This window comes from Aquarana catesbeiana, linkage group LG03 (genome assembly GCF_042186555.1).
Source record: "Aquarana catesbeiana isolate 2022-GZ linkage group LG03, ASM4218655v1, whole genome shotgun sequence".
Lineage (NCBI taxonomy): Eukaryota > Metazoa > Chordata > Amphibia > Anura > Ranidae > Aquarana > Aquarana catesbeiana.
Genome location: NC_133326.1, coordinates 561,020,920 through 561,037,427, shown reverse-complemented (window position 1 = coordinate 561,037,427; position 16,508 = coordinate 561,020,920). Strand labels below are relative to the sequence as shown.

The window sequence follows — 16,508 nt, the reverse complement described above, 5'->3', positions numbered from 1 at the left end:
GCAGCTTGTCACTTGCCACGTTGCCTGCCACCAGATGCTTTTTTGTCCCTTACCACCTCACCTGCCACCAGATGGGGATTGTCACTTGCCACGTCGCCTGCCTTCATATGTAGTTTGTCACTTGCCACGTCACCTGCCACCATATGCATTTTGTTCCTTGCCACGTCACCTGCCACCAGATTTGGATTGTTACTTGCCACGTCACCTGCCACCAGATTTGGATTGTCACTTGCCACGTCACCTGCCATCAGATGCAGCTTGTCACTTGCCACGTCACCTGCCACCAGATGGATTTTGTTCCTTGCCACGTCACCTGCCACCAGATTTGGATTGTCATTTTCCACGTCTCCTGCCAGATTGTCACTGCAGTGGTGGCAGCACAGGTGTGCGCATTAGTTCAGAGGCAAGCCTGGAGTAGTGGGTAGTGAGGGAGAACAGCGTTAATGGGGGGGGGGCGCGGGTAGTGAGAGATGATCTGTCTCAACCTCCAGCAGTGTGAGTGTGAAGAGCGGCGATGCAGGCGGGCGGTGAGAGATGATCTCATCTCTCTGCTCCCTCGCCTCAGTATAGCGGCCCTGCTGTGAGCACTGAACAGCGGTGATGCGGGCGGTGAGAGATGATGTCATCTCTCTGCTCGCTCCACAGCCGCCGCTCGTCAAACAGTGCAGCCTTCGTGGCCCGGCTGCAAACAGGCCACGGCCCGGCAGTGGGCCGCGGCCCGGGGGTTGATGACCCCTGACCTACAGGTAAGCCTATAATAAGGCTTACCTGTAGGTACAGTGGAAATCTCCCATACCTCCCAAAATTTGGAGATGGGAATGAGGGACACCTACTAGCAAATGTATGTAGGCATAGGACACGCCCCCTGCCACGCCCCCTTAAAGGAGAATAACCCAAAAAAAAGGTTAATTAAATCCACAAGGGACTTTTTTTTAGCACTACTACTTTATATTGGCTTTTAAAATTTACAAATGCAGCAATTTATAAATAGGATAAAAGGTTTAGCACTGGGAAACACTTTTTGAAAGATAAAAAGTGCATTTTATATACAACTATATAGATCAGACCAAAATGAGGGCCAAATGAGGGGGGCAGAGGGACATTGCCCCAAATCAGGGACAGTCCCTCGAAATCAGGGACAGTTGGGAGCTATGATCTCCTAAAACTGACGTCACTGGCTCATGCGCTCTGAAGGGACGATGTACCCGTGCCGTCCCTTCAGAGCTCCGTGCTGCAGTCCGTGATGTCATTGTGGCGTGCCCAATCAGATGGCCAGAGGATACAAACCCAGAAGGAAGACTAGGTAAAGATGGAAGTGAAATTGTGGCGCTGGAAGACTTCCTTCTAAGGTAAGTATTTCATAACGTGCTAGTATGCAATTCCTTTACCTTGCAGGGTTTAAAAGAAAAAAAAATAGATGCGGATTATTATCGCTTTAACTTCCTCTGCTTGTAATTCAATGACCAGATGGTGCACTAACTATCCTTTTGTCTATCTTTGTGCACGTGTGCGGCTCTGTGCCATGTGATCACTGTAAACAGTGTAGTACAGTGTTTCCTCCACATCCTCGATTTATCTGCCCCTCAATTAACATGTCATGTTTTCTGATACTTTCCTTTCCTGAATGAACACAGTGAGTGATTGGTACTGATCACTCCTCTGTTGATTCTTAACAGAAGCATAGTAAGCTGTGTTTACTATGTCTTCAGTTTGTGAATGAACAGAAAGTCTCTGTACAAAGTGCCTCCAGTTTATTTATTTGTGAGTGCATCTGAGGCTGCAGAGTAGGCGACCGATGACTCTAAAGTGAAACAATAGGGGTCTGTTTATTCACCCTGATAATTCACCAAAGCCCCAAAACAGGAATGTCAAAAAAATTAATAAATAAGATTGTAAAAAAGAAGTCAAAAATATTTTTTTTTTTGTGGCTGTGGTCATTTGGAGCTACATGCAGGCAGCGATTGTAACGCTATGGGGCAAAGGAGCTGTACAGACATAGTTGCAGGTGTGAAGGTGCGGGTGAGCAGCCCTGAAGGCACACTGTCTGCATTGGTGGCCATGCACCTGCATGCTTGTCAAATTAGGACCTGTGGCTATGTTGGTATAGCTGCTGCGTCCCCATAGAGTAATGTAGGCTGCACACAGCTCCAGGTGGCTGCAGCCACAGAAACTGCTGATTAAGGTGTACAGGCCACAGCATCCCAGTAAATGAGCCGCAAGACCTCATTTACACACAGAGCTTATTTCTGCACACAGGAGCCACAGGTGTTATCATAAATCTTTATATGCATGTAACTGCTCGGATGTGCGGTTACACGCATACATGTCTGCATGTCAGGTGTCTGTCCTCCTGTCATTATTTTGTACAGGCTGTACAATACCAGCTTGTTTCTTCATTTCAAAAAACTGTGGCAAAAAATTTGATTATCTTGGGGTATCCACGCTCTAAAAAAATGGCCATTTTGGTGATGTTCGTACTGTCCTGGAATGTTTATGTAATATGTTTTATATTAGAAATTAAAGAGAATCAGATTTGTGCTTAAAGATTGCTGTCATTTTGTTTTTATAGTATATATAATATAATTATAGTATATTTTATACTATACATTATCTAGGAACAAAAAAGCAAACAACCAAAAAAACGAAACAAACAAAAAAAGAAGTGGTTAATAAATACCACTAAGAGATAAATGATATTAGATAAATTAATTTGGGTACTGTGTTGCATGACCGAATAATTCTGAGACAGTCAAAGTATCACCACACTGAAAATGGCCTGGACAGAAAAGGGTTGTACCATGCCATTACTGAAGTGGTTAGCGTTAAAATCTTCTGCTTATGAAACCCGATTTCTAAACAATTTATCATTGATTTTTTTTTTTTCTTTCAGTACACTAAAGAGCAGGCTGAAGAGGCTACAAAGGTGGCAATCGATGATGGCTATCGTCATATTGATGGTGCTTTTATCTACGGCAATGAAGTGCAAGTTGGTCGGGCTATCAACGCAAAGATTGCTGATGGAACAGTGAAGAGAGAGGACATTTTCTATACTGGAAAGGTAACTAGACCTTTCTATAAAATTGCACTAGATGGAGGCACTGTTTGTAAATGCAATTGTTTTCAGGCAGCTGCAGGTGCCATGGCTGCCTGAATACAGTGCTGACAGTGGAGATTTCTCCATCCAGTTAGTGTGGATGGGGAAATTAATTGATTTTCTCTTATTCTGCCTGCAGGCTGAACGAGAGAGAATAAAGCCCTATAAAGAAGCCTTAAAGTGGTTGTAAACTCTTACAGACCACTTTTTACTACAGGTAAGCCTATATCAAGGCTTACCTGCAGCTACCCCAGATATCTCCTGAACCTGAACGGTTTAGGAGATATCCCTTGTATCAGCATGCTCTGATGTCATTGGCACATGCGCACTGAAGCAACGGCACGTTCGTGGCCGCATCATCGCGGCTCCGGGCCAATCACAGCGCCGGAGCCCGCAATACCCGGAAGTAACTCCGGGAGCGATGACGACAGCCGAAGCGGTGTATGGGGACTGCTACGGGGGCTTCGATCTAAGGTAAGTATGCTATGCATACTAGCTCATTATGCCTTTGTCTTGCAATTTTGTTTTTATTTTAATTGTGGGTTTACAGCCACTTTAAAGCATTTGTTACCCCAACACTTCATATTCCTGATATGTGCCTTCTATACCATGTACTTGTATGAGAAAGTATCCTGTTCTCTTTGTATTGTCTCCTTTATGTGAAATCTCTGGTGTTTCTGCCAGTCCCTCTGCTTTCCTATTAAAAACTGACCACACTTAGCAGGAGAGCACATCGTGGTCAGTTCTCTAGCTGTGCTGGGAACTCAGTGTGCTCTCCTCCAATGATTAGACTTGTCCTGACACGCCCCCACTGCACAGCCATTCACTGACAAGCTCAGACAAGCAGACATTCCCCATCTGTGCAGCGGTTTAGATCAGATGACAGTTGGGTGGAAACTGACAGGCAGTCCATTGCCATTTGACTGCCCCATAGAGAACAGTGACTGTGACCGTGTCCGCTCTGCATTAGCAGAGCGGACATGGACATGTAATCTGCCTGCTCAGCGGGGATCAATGAAGAGATCACCTGCTGAGCAGGTTGATCCGCTGGCGAACTCCTCCAGTGTGAAAGGAGCCTAAATGTTCATTTAAACTGCATGTTTTTTCCAGTATATTTGGCATCATGCCTCACTGCATACAATTTGCCTAATTAAATAATATTTTGTGAATCTATACGTTTCTTACCTGAAGATCCTGACAGTAACAGCACTTTTTGTTTCAGGTTGACACTACAAAGCTACTGTTTACAAGATATTAAACTTAGCGCTGCTCATATACATATATAAACTATACATAAAGTGCTTGTGAAATTAACAAAATAGTGCAATTATAAGTGAAAGAGTTCATCCATATGCATAAAGTGTCAAACGTGTTCGATTTCTGCTTGTGAGTATTCCAGTGCGGCTCTGCACTCCCCTCCTGGGTCCCCACTTACCAGCATCCCTGCTTGACACATTTCGCCCTCCCACTGGGCTAATGGGAGCCCGTGACTGGCTGTCTTTTATGTGTTAAAACCCGCCCACTACACCTAAACCTCCTACTCCTCTCATAATGCGTCATATTAAATTTTCTCACTTCCTACTTCCGCCAAAAATGGTACGGCCGCCATCTTAGTACTCAGTCGGGAGTGTTGCGACGGCCATATTGGTATACCTTAATCTTATTACTTGCTTCCTGTTTACACAGGAAACTCCTATACATCCATATTTGTACTCCATATTAGAGAAATGTTTATGGTTTATTTTAAAACTCTCCCTTTTGTCCATACTCAATGCATTCCCATAACATATAAAGAGGTGTAATACGTATGTCCTGGTATTAATTTATAACTACCCTTTTTAAATATATTAAATGCATTCCCGTACCATATATCAACAAAATTTCTAACGTACGCATAATTAATAAATCAGCAAAATCAATTGATCACTATACAAAACATATACAATCAATAATTAAGTATATAAAACATATATATAAAAAAAAAACCTAAGTAATTTTACATCATATACATTCCAATTTAGTAATTTGTAATAAAACAGTTTGTCTAAATCCACGTTTAACCCTTAGACCCCATTCACACAGGGGCAACACGACTTGCAGGTCGCCTCAGCGAGGCGACCTGCAAACGACTGCCCGGGCGACTTGCAAAACGACTTCTGTATAGAAGTCTATGCAAGTCGCCCCAAGTCGCCCCCGAAGTCGTACAGGAACCTTTTTCTAAGTCGGAGCGACTTCGCTCCCCTTAGAACGGTTCCATAGCACAGAACGGGAGGCGACTTGTCAGGCGACTAGGTCGCCTGACAAGTCGTCCCTGTGTGAATGGGCTCTGAAGGTGTCATTGAATGTAATTGGTGTATCTATTTTGTTTTATTTTGCGAAATGGCTTTTTTCATATCAGTACCCCTCCAATGTCTTTCTACTCTATCTATTCCACAGAAAGTTAATTTAGATGGATCCCTACTATTATATAACCTAAAATGATTGGAAAGGCTGTGCTTGCGAAAGCCTTTTTTAATGTTGACATGTTCCCATAATCTTATTCTCAATTCCCTAGTGGTTCTACCCATGTACTGTAACCCACATTCACACTCCAAAAGGTATGTAACATGTGTGTTCCTGCACGTGATGAACCTGGTTATTTCATATGTTTGTCCTGTGGCCCTAGATTGAAAATGTGTGCTCTTTCTCTTCTCTTTTTTACATGTTCTACATGTTAGACATTTGCCACATCTAAAAAATCCAACAGATTACAGTAATACAGATATGAAAAAAGCCATTTTGCAAAATGAAATGAAATGGATATACCAATTACGTTCAAAGACACCTTCAGGGTTAAACGTTGATTTAGACATAAAATGTTTTATTACGAATTATTAAATTGGAATGTATATGATGTAAAATTACTTTGGGGTTTTTATATTTATATGTTTTATATACTTATTGATGTTATATGTTTTGTATAGTGATTAATTGATTATGCTAAATTATTAATTGTGCGTACGTTAGAGATTTAGTTGATATATGGTATGGGAATGCATCTAATATATTTAGAAAAGGTAGTTATAAATTAATCCCAGGACATACGTATTACACCTTTTTATATGATACGGGAATGCATATAGTATGAACAAAAGGGAGAGTTGTAAAATAAACCATAAACATTTCTCTAATATGGAGTACAAATATGGCCGTATAGGAGCTTCCTGTGTAAACAGGAAGCAAGTAATAAGATTAAGGCATACCAATATGGCGGTTGCAACACTCCCGGTGGAGTGCTAAGATGGCGGCCGTACCACTTCTGGAGGAAGTAGGAAGAGAGAAAATTTAATACATGTTATGAGAGGAGTAGGAGGTTTTGGTGTAGTAGGCATGTTTTAACACATAAAAGACAGTCACGGCACCCCTTAGCTTCTGAAGATGCCCAGTGGGAGGAGCAAAACACGTCAAGAAGGGACTAACCAAACGAGACCTAGTGACGGCTGGGAGAACGCCAAGGCGGCGTTTTTTACTTATATGCCCTTTCTTTGATGTAAGTGCAATATTACGCTATATATCTCTCTCTTCATTGGTATGTTACACACATACATACCTAATGGAAGCCCGAAGCCAGGAAGGAGGAAGTTAACACCTGAGCCATTGGAGCTGGATAAAGATCATGCGTTATTTAAGCATACTGCTGGTGAGTGGGCACCCAGGAGGGATGCATAAAGCGGCACCGGAATCCTCACAAGCAGGAACTGAACACGTTTGACACTTTATGCATATGGCTAGACTTTTTCACTTATAATGCACTAATATGTTAATTGTACAAGCATTTTCTGTATAGTTTATGTGATGTATATGAGCAGCGCTAAGTTTAATATCTTGTAAACATTTCTTGGGGTTTTTTACCTTACACTACAGCAGCAGCTCTTTTTTCAGTTTTTCCCTTTTTTTTTTTCAGATTATTTCACATTTATTATTTAATTATACATATGTCACCATAGCGCGGGTATTTACACTACTACAAAGCTACTGCCTTGGAAATACCAATGCTTTCAGCCTGCCTGCTAATCTTTTCAGTTGATTGTTGGGTTGCTTATCTGATCGAACTTATAGGCTGACAACACTGTTGCTCCATAGCTCCCAACTGTCCCTGATATTGAGGGACTGTCCCTGATTTGGAGCAATGTCCCTCTGTCCCTCTTTCCTCCTCACGTGTCCCTCATTTTGGTCTGACCTGTATAGTTGTATATAAAATGCACTATTTATGTTTCAAAAAGTGTTTCCCGGTGCTAAACCTTTTATCCAATTTCTAAATTGCTGCATTTGTAAATTTCAAAAGCCAATATAAAAGGCATAGTAATGGTAAAAATAAGCCCTTGTGGGTTTAACTAATCTTTTTTTTGTTAATTTTTCTTTAAGGTAGTGTGACAGGGGTGTGTGTCCTATGCCTACATACTTTTGCTAATAGGTGTCCCTCATTCCTATCTCAAAAAGTTGGGAGGTATGCTCCTATTTGCAAAGCAGCCGATAGATGGTTTGATTTTCTTTCCTTCCACCCACTTGATTTCCCCATCAACACAGGGTTGATTTCCTAAAGGCAAACAGACTACACTGGGGGTCGACAACCCGTCGATCGCGGTCCACCTGTCGACCGCCTGCAATTGACAGGTGGACTGCAAACTGATTCCTGCGCCGCTGACCCCTGCCTTTTACATGCTGGTCCTTGTCTTTCCTCCCAGCCGGCTCCACCGCACCGCCCCATCCCAGTCTCTCTCTCCCTCCCACCTCCTCCGCAGTTCTGCTACGCTTTCTTTATCCTGGTCCCTCTCTCTCTTCCTCCCCCAGCAGCCTCCTCCGCCGCTGTGATCAGTGAACAGTGGATACAGGGAGGAAGCACAGCTCAGGATGGAGGGTGGGGGGATGAGCCGGCCAAATGAACTATTTAAGTTAAACCGCTGGTGATTGGTTGCTAGGTCACAGGGCGGTCCTAAACAACCAATCACCAGCTTGGCAATATGAAAATTGACTCCCGTCCTCTGTCCAGAACTCCTGATCTCTGCATTCTAAGCATAAAACGCAATCCTGATCCATGCATTCTGAGCACAACACACTCCTGATCCCTGCACTCTGAGCGCAACGCATTCCTGATCCCAGCATTCTGAGCGCACTCCTGATCCCTGCATTCTGAGTGCAATGCACTCCTGATCCCTGCATTCTGAGCGCAACACACTCCTGATCCTTGCATTCTGAGGGCAACGCACTCCTGATCCCTGCATTCTGAGCGCAACGCACTACAGAACCCTGCATTCTGCACGTAAAATGCACTCCTAAACTCTGCATTCTGAACGTAAAACCCACTCCTGAACCCTGCATTCTGAGCGCAACGCACTCCTGATCCCTGAATTCTGAAAGCAACGCATGCCTGATCCCTGCATTCTGAGTGTAATACGCACTCCTGATCCCTGCATTGTGAGCGCAACACACTCCTGATCCCTGCATTCTGAGCGCAACACACTCCTGATCACTGCACTCTGAGCGCAACGCATTCCTGATCCCAGCATTCTGAGCGTAACGCACTCCTGATCCCTGCATTCTGAGCGCAACACACGCCTGATCCCTACATTTTGAACACAACGCACTCCTGATCCCTGCATGCTGAGTGCAACACACTCATGATTCTTGCATCCTGAGCGCAACACACTCCTGATCCCTATATTCTGAGTGCAATGCACTCCTGAACCCTGCATTCTGAGTGTAAAAAAAAACACTTCTGATCCCTGCATTCTGAGCGTAAAATGCAATCCTGAACCCTGCATTGTGAGCGTAAAACGCACTCCTGAACCCTGCATTCTGAGCATAAAACGTACTCCTAAACCCTGCATTCTGAGTGCAACGCACTCGTGATCACTGCATTCTGAGCGTAATGCACTGACGAACCCTGCATTCTCTGCATACCGCACTCCTAAACCCTGCACTCTTGTAATTCTTATTTTATTTTAGTAAAAATATTTTACCAAAAAAAAAAAGGTCGGGCTTACTGTTTTTTTTTTCCTGAGGGGGTACAAGGAAAAATCAAAAAACAAAAACAAAACAGCATTTTTGCTTGCACATGATTTGATGCTGGAAATCAGCAGAGCTTTGCCACATTTACTAAGCTCTGGAAAAAATGGGTGCAACTGCACTTGCAAAGAGCACAGTCTATTTGCCTTTAGTAAATCAACCCCAGTCTTGCATCATGCAGAAGCAAAAGTAGTTGTCTCCCAATATAATTCGTTAGCTGGGTGATAGTTTTTTTTTTTAATGCAGCTTAAAGAGCAACATTGAAAATGCACAAATCTTTTAATAACATGCAGGTTATGATGTGTTAAATCTCCACATGAAGTTACAGAAAGGTACAGTTTAATAAAAAAAAATGTTTTAGGGGAGGAATTTATTACCACATTTGGTCCCTAAGAGGATGTATGGGTTTGTGGGGGGGGGGACTTATAGGAATCTGGAAGCTGCTTAAAATTAGAGGGCCCCCAAATATCAACCAAACCCACAGGGAAATGACGGTTAAAAAAAACAAAAAAAACACTGACCCCATGACAAAGTTTTTTTATTTGAAAAACAAAAAGTCACTCAATGTAAATACATTGTCATTCATGTCCTGCTACATGATGAGGTTACCCAAGTCTTTGTCTATGACTTATCCTTTTCACTACCTGTATCACCTTTTCTGACCAAATTCTTTTTATTTTTTTTTATTTTAAGCTTTGGTTAACTAATCATGCCCCCGAAAGGGTCCGTCCGGCTCTTGAGAGATCTCTAAAGGATCTTGGACTAGATTACATGGATCTGTTCCTAATCCACACCCCTGTGGAGTTTAAGGTATGTTCACACACCATCCCTATACAGACTTGTTTAAAAATAATGAAACGATCAAGCAAATCAGTGACCATCTAGTTGTTAGTTTTCTTTGTCCTGACTGCTCTAAAGTTAAGGAAACAACCTAAATAGTTGCCCTGAATTATGCCGCATCTTCAGTTCTGACTTGTATTACTGATGTAGCGCCCCGGGGTTTAGTCAGGGAGCTCCTCACCAAATTCCTTGTCAGGAGTAGCTACTGTAGTTAATTACTAGGGATCAATTGACTTGATCCTAAGTTTAGCCTGGTTGTACTTTCCTCCTCTACCACCAGGTGGCTGGGCACTTGGAGGTTAGATTTGAGATTAAAGGGGTTGTAAAGATGTTTTTTTTTTTTTTTTAAAATAACAAACATGTTATACTTACCTTCACTGTGCAGCTCGTTCTGCACAGAGTGGCCCCGAACCTGGTCTTCTGGGGTCCCTCGGCGGCTGTTTCAGCTCCTCCCCGCAAGCATTTACCACCTTCATGCGAGCTCCCTCGCACGGTGGTGAGTGCTTGCGGGCGCGCTCCCGTGATACAGCCGGCGGCTATAGCCGCTCGCTGTATCACTCGGCCCCGCCCCCCGGCGCGCCGCGTCATCGGATGTGATTGACAGCAGCGCGAGCCAATGGCTGCGCTGCTTTCAATCCATCCACTGCAGCCAATCAGCGACCAGGCTGAGCTGCAATGAAGCTGACGAGGACGAGGAGCGAAGATTCGAGGCGTCAGGTAAGTAAAACGGGGGGGCTGGGGGCGGCGGTACTGTCAAAAGTTTTTTCACCTTAATGCATAGAATGCATTAAGGTGAAAAAATTTTTACCTTTACAACCCCTTTAATTTAGATTGAGAAGGACAACTAAAGGTCAGGTTATGGGTATATGGGTTATCTCAGCCAATGGGCAGGGATTTTTGTTGAATCCCTTGGCCTGCTGGAAGAGCCTATATATTCAGGTGAGGTCAGGTGACCCGGTGTTCTTGTGTGCCACCCAGACCGCCGTCTGGGTGGACGTGTCTCGTCTGCCCTGGGCTGCTTGGCCGGAGATTGGGCCTATCCCGGGGGCATCAGGCTGTGTGAGGGCCTATCCAGAAGTAAGAGGGCAGCACGGGGTTGGGACTGCAGCTTGCAGTCCAACCAAAAGTAACCAAAATAATCTGTCAGTGGACGGAGGTAGAAGGGAAGCTGTCGCCATGAAGGGACCAATTGCCTTTACCAGGGACCACAGTGAGTAACTGAAGCAAGTACAGGAGCAGTATTCTCATCGAACGGGCATGGTGGAGAATCGGGAAACTTCAGGCGGTGTTCAAGTCAGGAACCCAACCAGAGGAGGTGATGCTTGCAGAGCAGCCTTATGTGTCAAGCTAGGGATCGAGCCAGTCAGCAGGGGTGAAGCTTGAATTTATCCGAAGTGCCAAGCTAGGGACCCAGCAGGGAAGCGTGAGTGACGCTTGAGGGAGATACCACCGCAAAAGCCTTGAGGAGCTCACAGGATTCAGAGTTAGTTAATCAGAGGGTCCAGTGAAAGACCAGGAGCTCAAGGGGCTGAAGAACTACAAAGAGAAGTTGTAGTACAGCTGAAAGAACTGTTACTTTGAGTTAGGAACTGTTTAAGTATTGTTGCCATAGGAGACAGCAATCCTGCACATGCAGAAGTGGTGCCTTGCTGGGGCTTTTCCCTTTACGGCTGTTCTCCTATTGAAGTCTTGGAGTCTGCCATTTGAAATTGCAACTACTTAAGGGTGTCCTGGCCCTAACCCTCTTTCCCCTACAAAATATAAAAAGGATTCTCAAAGAAATAAAACCTCTTTTACATCCAAGAAGTGTCTGGCTCCCAATGACTTTTACCATCTTTGCACCCACTATGCCTCACAACCCACCACTTATTGAAGGATGTCAGCTATCTTTGGCCTTGAAGGTTCCCATTAGACTGGAAGAGGTCAGAGATTCTGCTACACTTGATTTAGGCCTTATTAAACAGACCGTGTAGTGTTTTTAGCATATATTTTCTGTAATATTCAGTATATAGTTCTTAATAATCTTTTTAATTTTATGCAAGACTAATAAATTAAAATATTTTTCATTTTAAAGTTAGTAAAATATAGATATGAACTAGTCATATTCATAGCGGTAACCCTGAGCCAGACTCGGGATCGCATCACAGGATCCTTGTAGAGTGTACTTACCTTGTCCCCTGGATCCTGTGATGTCTCCCTGCTGTGATCTGCGAGCCGCCGTGTCTCGCTCGGTTCACAGTGCCGAGCTCTGTTCCCTGCTAACGTTGGGACGCACGGAGACGGAGTTCGCGCCAAATTCAAAAAGTAAAACACACAGTATAGATACAGTATACTGTAATCTTACAGATTACAGTACTGTATCAAATAATTACACATCTCCTTTGTCCCTAGTGGTCTGTCCATGCCCTGCATGCAGTTTTATATTATAAAAACTGTTCTTTCTGTCTGGAAACTGGAGATTGTCCATAGCAACCAAAATGGTCTCTTTACATCAAAAGTGGTTTTAGACCAGCTAGAAAACAGCGATAATAAATTAGAATCACTCGCAGAATTGAGCGATAATGATTTGTGGGGAAATCCGTCATCAAACACTGAAAAGTAACGACAGCGACAATTCTGCAACTGAGCAAATTTCAGTGTTTTTGATTTGATTTGATTACATTATTGAATAATTTTTATTATTATTATATTATTATTTGGTATAATTATTTATAGTTATTTATTATATTATAATTTATGATTTTGTTTTTCAAACTTTATCATACCCGGGATGTCTACTAGACTCTGGTTTGGACAGATTTAAGTGAATTATTCCTAAGAATTACAGGCCTACAATATAAAACGCCAAATTTCCATGCAAAATAACTGTACCGCTTTTAGCACCTAAAATCTGAAATAATCATACCGCCAGGGAGGTTAATTTTTATGTTCACCAGCCTAATTCTTACTGATCTCTTGAAAAATAATGACTATTGTTTTCAGAGCTTGATAGCTAAGTTTTAAACACACACACACCTATATGAGCTTTTTTGACATCCCATACCAAAACCAAGGACATTTAATATAGAGGGCTTATAGGAAAGCTTTCCATAAGATGTTGGAGTATGTACGGTATTTAGTTATGCGTGCCTATTGGACCATAAGAGTATTAATGAGGTCAGTTACTGATGTTGGAAAGAGACTTATACCGCGTAGAAACGATCGGACATTCCGACAACAAAACCGTGGATTTTTTTCCGACGGATGTTGGTTCAAACTTGTCTTGCATACACACGGTCACATAAATGTTGTTGGAAATTCCGAACGTCAAGAACGCGGTGACGTACAAGGCGTACAACGAGCTAAGAAAAATGATGTTCAATAGCCAGTGCTTGATTCCGAGCATGCGTGGAATATTGTGCGTCGGAATTGTGTACACACGCTCAGAATTTCCGACAAGTTTTGTTGTCGGAAAAATTGAGAACCAGCTCTCAAACATTTGTTGTCGGAAATTCCGACAGCAAATGTCCGATGGAGCCTACACACGGTCGGATTTTCCCGACAACAAGCTCACATCGAACATTTGTTGTCGGAAATTGCGACCGTGTGTATGCGGCATTAAAGTCAGTGTTCCATTTCATTCTAATGGTGTTCAGTAGGGTTGAAGCCAGGGCTCAGTGCAGGCTATCCAGTTCCTTCATATCAAACTCAACAAATGATATATTTATAGAGCTGGCTTTGTGTGCAGGGGCAGAACAGAAACAGGCCTTCCATCAAGGTGTTATCACAAAATTGGAAGTCCACAATTGTCTAACATGTCTTTGTATGTTGTAGCATTGACAATACCCTTCACTTGAAACACCAATAAAAATTTAACCCAGTAATTTAGAGGTATGTCCACATACTTTTAACAATAAAGTAGGAGTGATGATCCGATGTCCACAAATTTTTGGCCATACAGTATGGTTTATATCTGGGGCACCTCAGTTGGTAAGTATCTGGGTCTGCACTTCTGCTCTGCTATAAATCAATATAAAATATGTTGGTGCACTTATCAAACTATCCCCATCTGTTGGAGTGGTGCTTATATATAAAATCCTAAACCATAAAAACACCCTGATATAATCAGTAAAGTGAATAGGTGCAAATAAATATATCAATCAATAAAGTGAATAAATGCAAATAGATGCATCAAAAAACATATAAGGGAACACACATCCCTAGATATATGTAGATGAAAACAAAAAAACAAAAAACAATAAATAGTGTCTGTTTGTGTTAATCCAGCTGAGGTCTAAATGTCCAATCACTTGCCTTTGATGAACTTGCTTGTATTTCAATTCTCACAGATCACAGTTGCATGATGAATTACATTTGAAAGGTGATGATTCACATAAAGATAAAAGAAAAACCATCATTATGCAGTGTTTTTAAATGCTACAAGACTGGGCAAACAATGTAATCCACTCACACATTTGCAGTAGCTGAATCGCTTTTGTTGTTGTTAAGTCACGTGACATGTTATGATACGCGTGGGGAGAAGGAGTCAGTGACGTCTTCGCATAGTGTTCGGCAAACACAGTGATAGCTGTATGAGCGGTGAAGCTGTCCGACCATTATAACAATTGACGATTGGTCTTAATAACATCAGGACCTTAAACCTCTAGAACATGAAGGAAAAAATGCTGCAAGGAATGATTTAGCAGCACAGAGGATCAGATAAGTAGATCATCCTTTTTTATGTCCCCTAGACCTAAATAAGCATTTAACCCTTGCAGTGTGGGCACAGCCCCACCTCAAGGAATATTTTTTAGGTTTCCCAGAGTTGCGCTTTAAAGCTGTCTGTAGAGTACAAAGTGCCAGTTCCAGCTTAAAGTGGTTGTAAACCCTTACAGACCACTTTTACCTACAGGTAAGCTTATAATAAGGCTTTCCCGACACAGCATGACAGCATATGCGTGTGGGTAGGCTCCGCCCCCTGCCCTATCACAGGACCGGTTATACTATAAGATTAGGTATTCTCCCTACCTCCAGTATTCTCTTTTTTTTTCCTCACTGCTAACAGCCGGTTATGCTGCTGCTGAAAGAGCAGGATTTTTAATTTTTTCCCTCACCTGTCAGACACTTCTGACCAAGCCACACAGGTTCGAGCCTCTCCTGTGACGAAGCTCCCCGCTGTAAAGGCTGACATGAACGCCTATATGGGGGAAACCTCACCCCACAAGGATCCCGGAGAGGGGTGCAGGTATCTGGTCTCTAGGGATTGCTCCTTTATCATGATGCCATGGATGGACATTTATTGGACTTGAAGCATGCAGGTGGTAAGGCACCACCTGGTGCACAAATCAATAATATTCAGTTACTGCTGCAAGTATGTTGTTAAGCTTTCATCTCTGAAAGGTTGTGGTTTGTGTCTGCAATACTGCTATGCTGATAGCAGGTGTGCTGTGCTGTGCTAAACGATGCAAAACCTGGTCCTACAGGCTTGAATTATTGTCTGCAGGTATGCTGTTAGTTTGCATTTCTGAAAAGCATACATCACACATGCGAATCTTACTGGCTGTCTATAGGGCCACTCTGTTTACTAAAGTTTCACAGGTTGTGGTCTGTGTCTGCATTATTGCTAATGCTTGGACTGATAACAGGTGATGCTGAGCCCTTTTCTATTAACGCAGGGCCTGGCCCTGCAGACTGGGCTCACTGTGTATTGATGTTTGGTTGTGGTATGATCCTTGGCGGTACATGTGTCTAAGGTAGGTTAACCTACTAGTGCTAATTGTCAGATGACTATTAACTTGCGCTGCTTACCTGTGATTACATTAACTCTACAGTATCAATGACTGTTATGTGTTTATTTCTATGCATTAACATGCTGACCTTGGTGCTAAAATAAAAGTCAGGATCTGTTTAGTCACATTCCTTAGTACTTACCTGTTAGCAATATGTAATTGGTTGTGTTATTTGGGGTACCCCCACAGAGTGGTTACTACTTATGGCAAATACTCCCACTAATGACTCCAGGCTTTCAGCTCATCTGTAAACTAGTAGCAATCAGCCTTCCTAGAGACCAGCAACTTTAACTAAAAGGTGGGGGCAGGTAGGTATATGCTATATCCTAAAAGAGTGCACATTATGGGCATAATCTCTCCATCCCTCAACACCAACACCAGTCAACCTGCTTCTGCCACAAGGGACAGGCCCTTTGCAGCCCTGAAGGAACCACTATGTATTTAACTGCCAGAAGAGGCAGATCAAGAAATCTCTACAGTAATCGTAGTGGTCTGGTGGTAAAAGGTGTGTTGGCCAAAATGCAAAACAAAGGCCAGAAGCAGTGACAAATGGGCAGAGATTGAGAGCCTACAGTCACTAATGGTTCCATACCAAGCCTAATCAAACAGCTGTGTTTATTTAAGAGGCACTTCACCAGGGAGTCTTTATCAGACTGGCCAGAGGGGTCAGCCTTAGCTTGCTTCTGGGAAATTGCTATAGCAAGTTGGCATATCAGAAGCAAAGGTGGATACTTTAACCCCCGTCCAAACTGACTGTGTGG

The 16,508-nt window shown here is 43.0% G+C and overlaps 1 protein-coding gene across 1 annotated transcript in view; it reads left to right on the top strand.

The window, feature by feature from the left end:
• The window catches only part of LOC141132855 (aldo-keto reductase family 1 member C1-like), a 108,777-nt gene that overhangs the window by 37,972 nt on the left and 54,297 nt on the right, over nt 1-16,508 (top strand). Inside the window, exons 2-3 of the mRNA XM_073621776.1 lie at nt 2,891-3,058; nt 9,833-9,949. Of these exons, the coding sequence (XP_073477877.1) occupies nt 2,891-3,058; nt 9,833-9,949 (285 nt within the window). The remainder of the gene's footprint in view (nt 1-2,890; nt 3,059-9,832; nt 9,950-16,508) is intronic.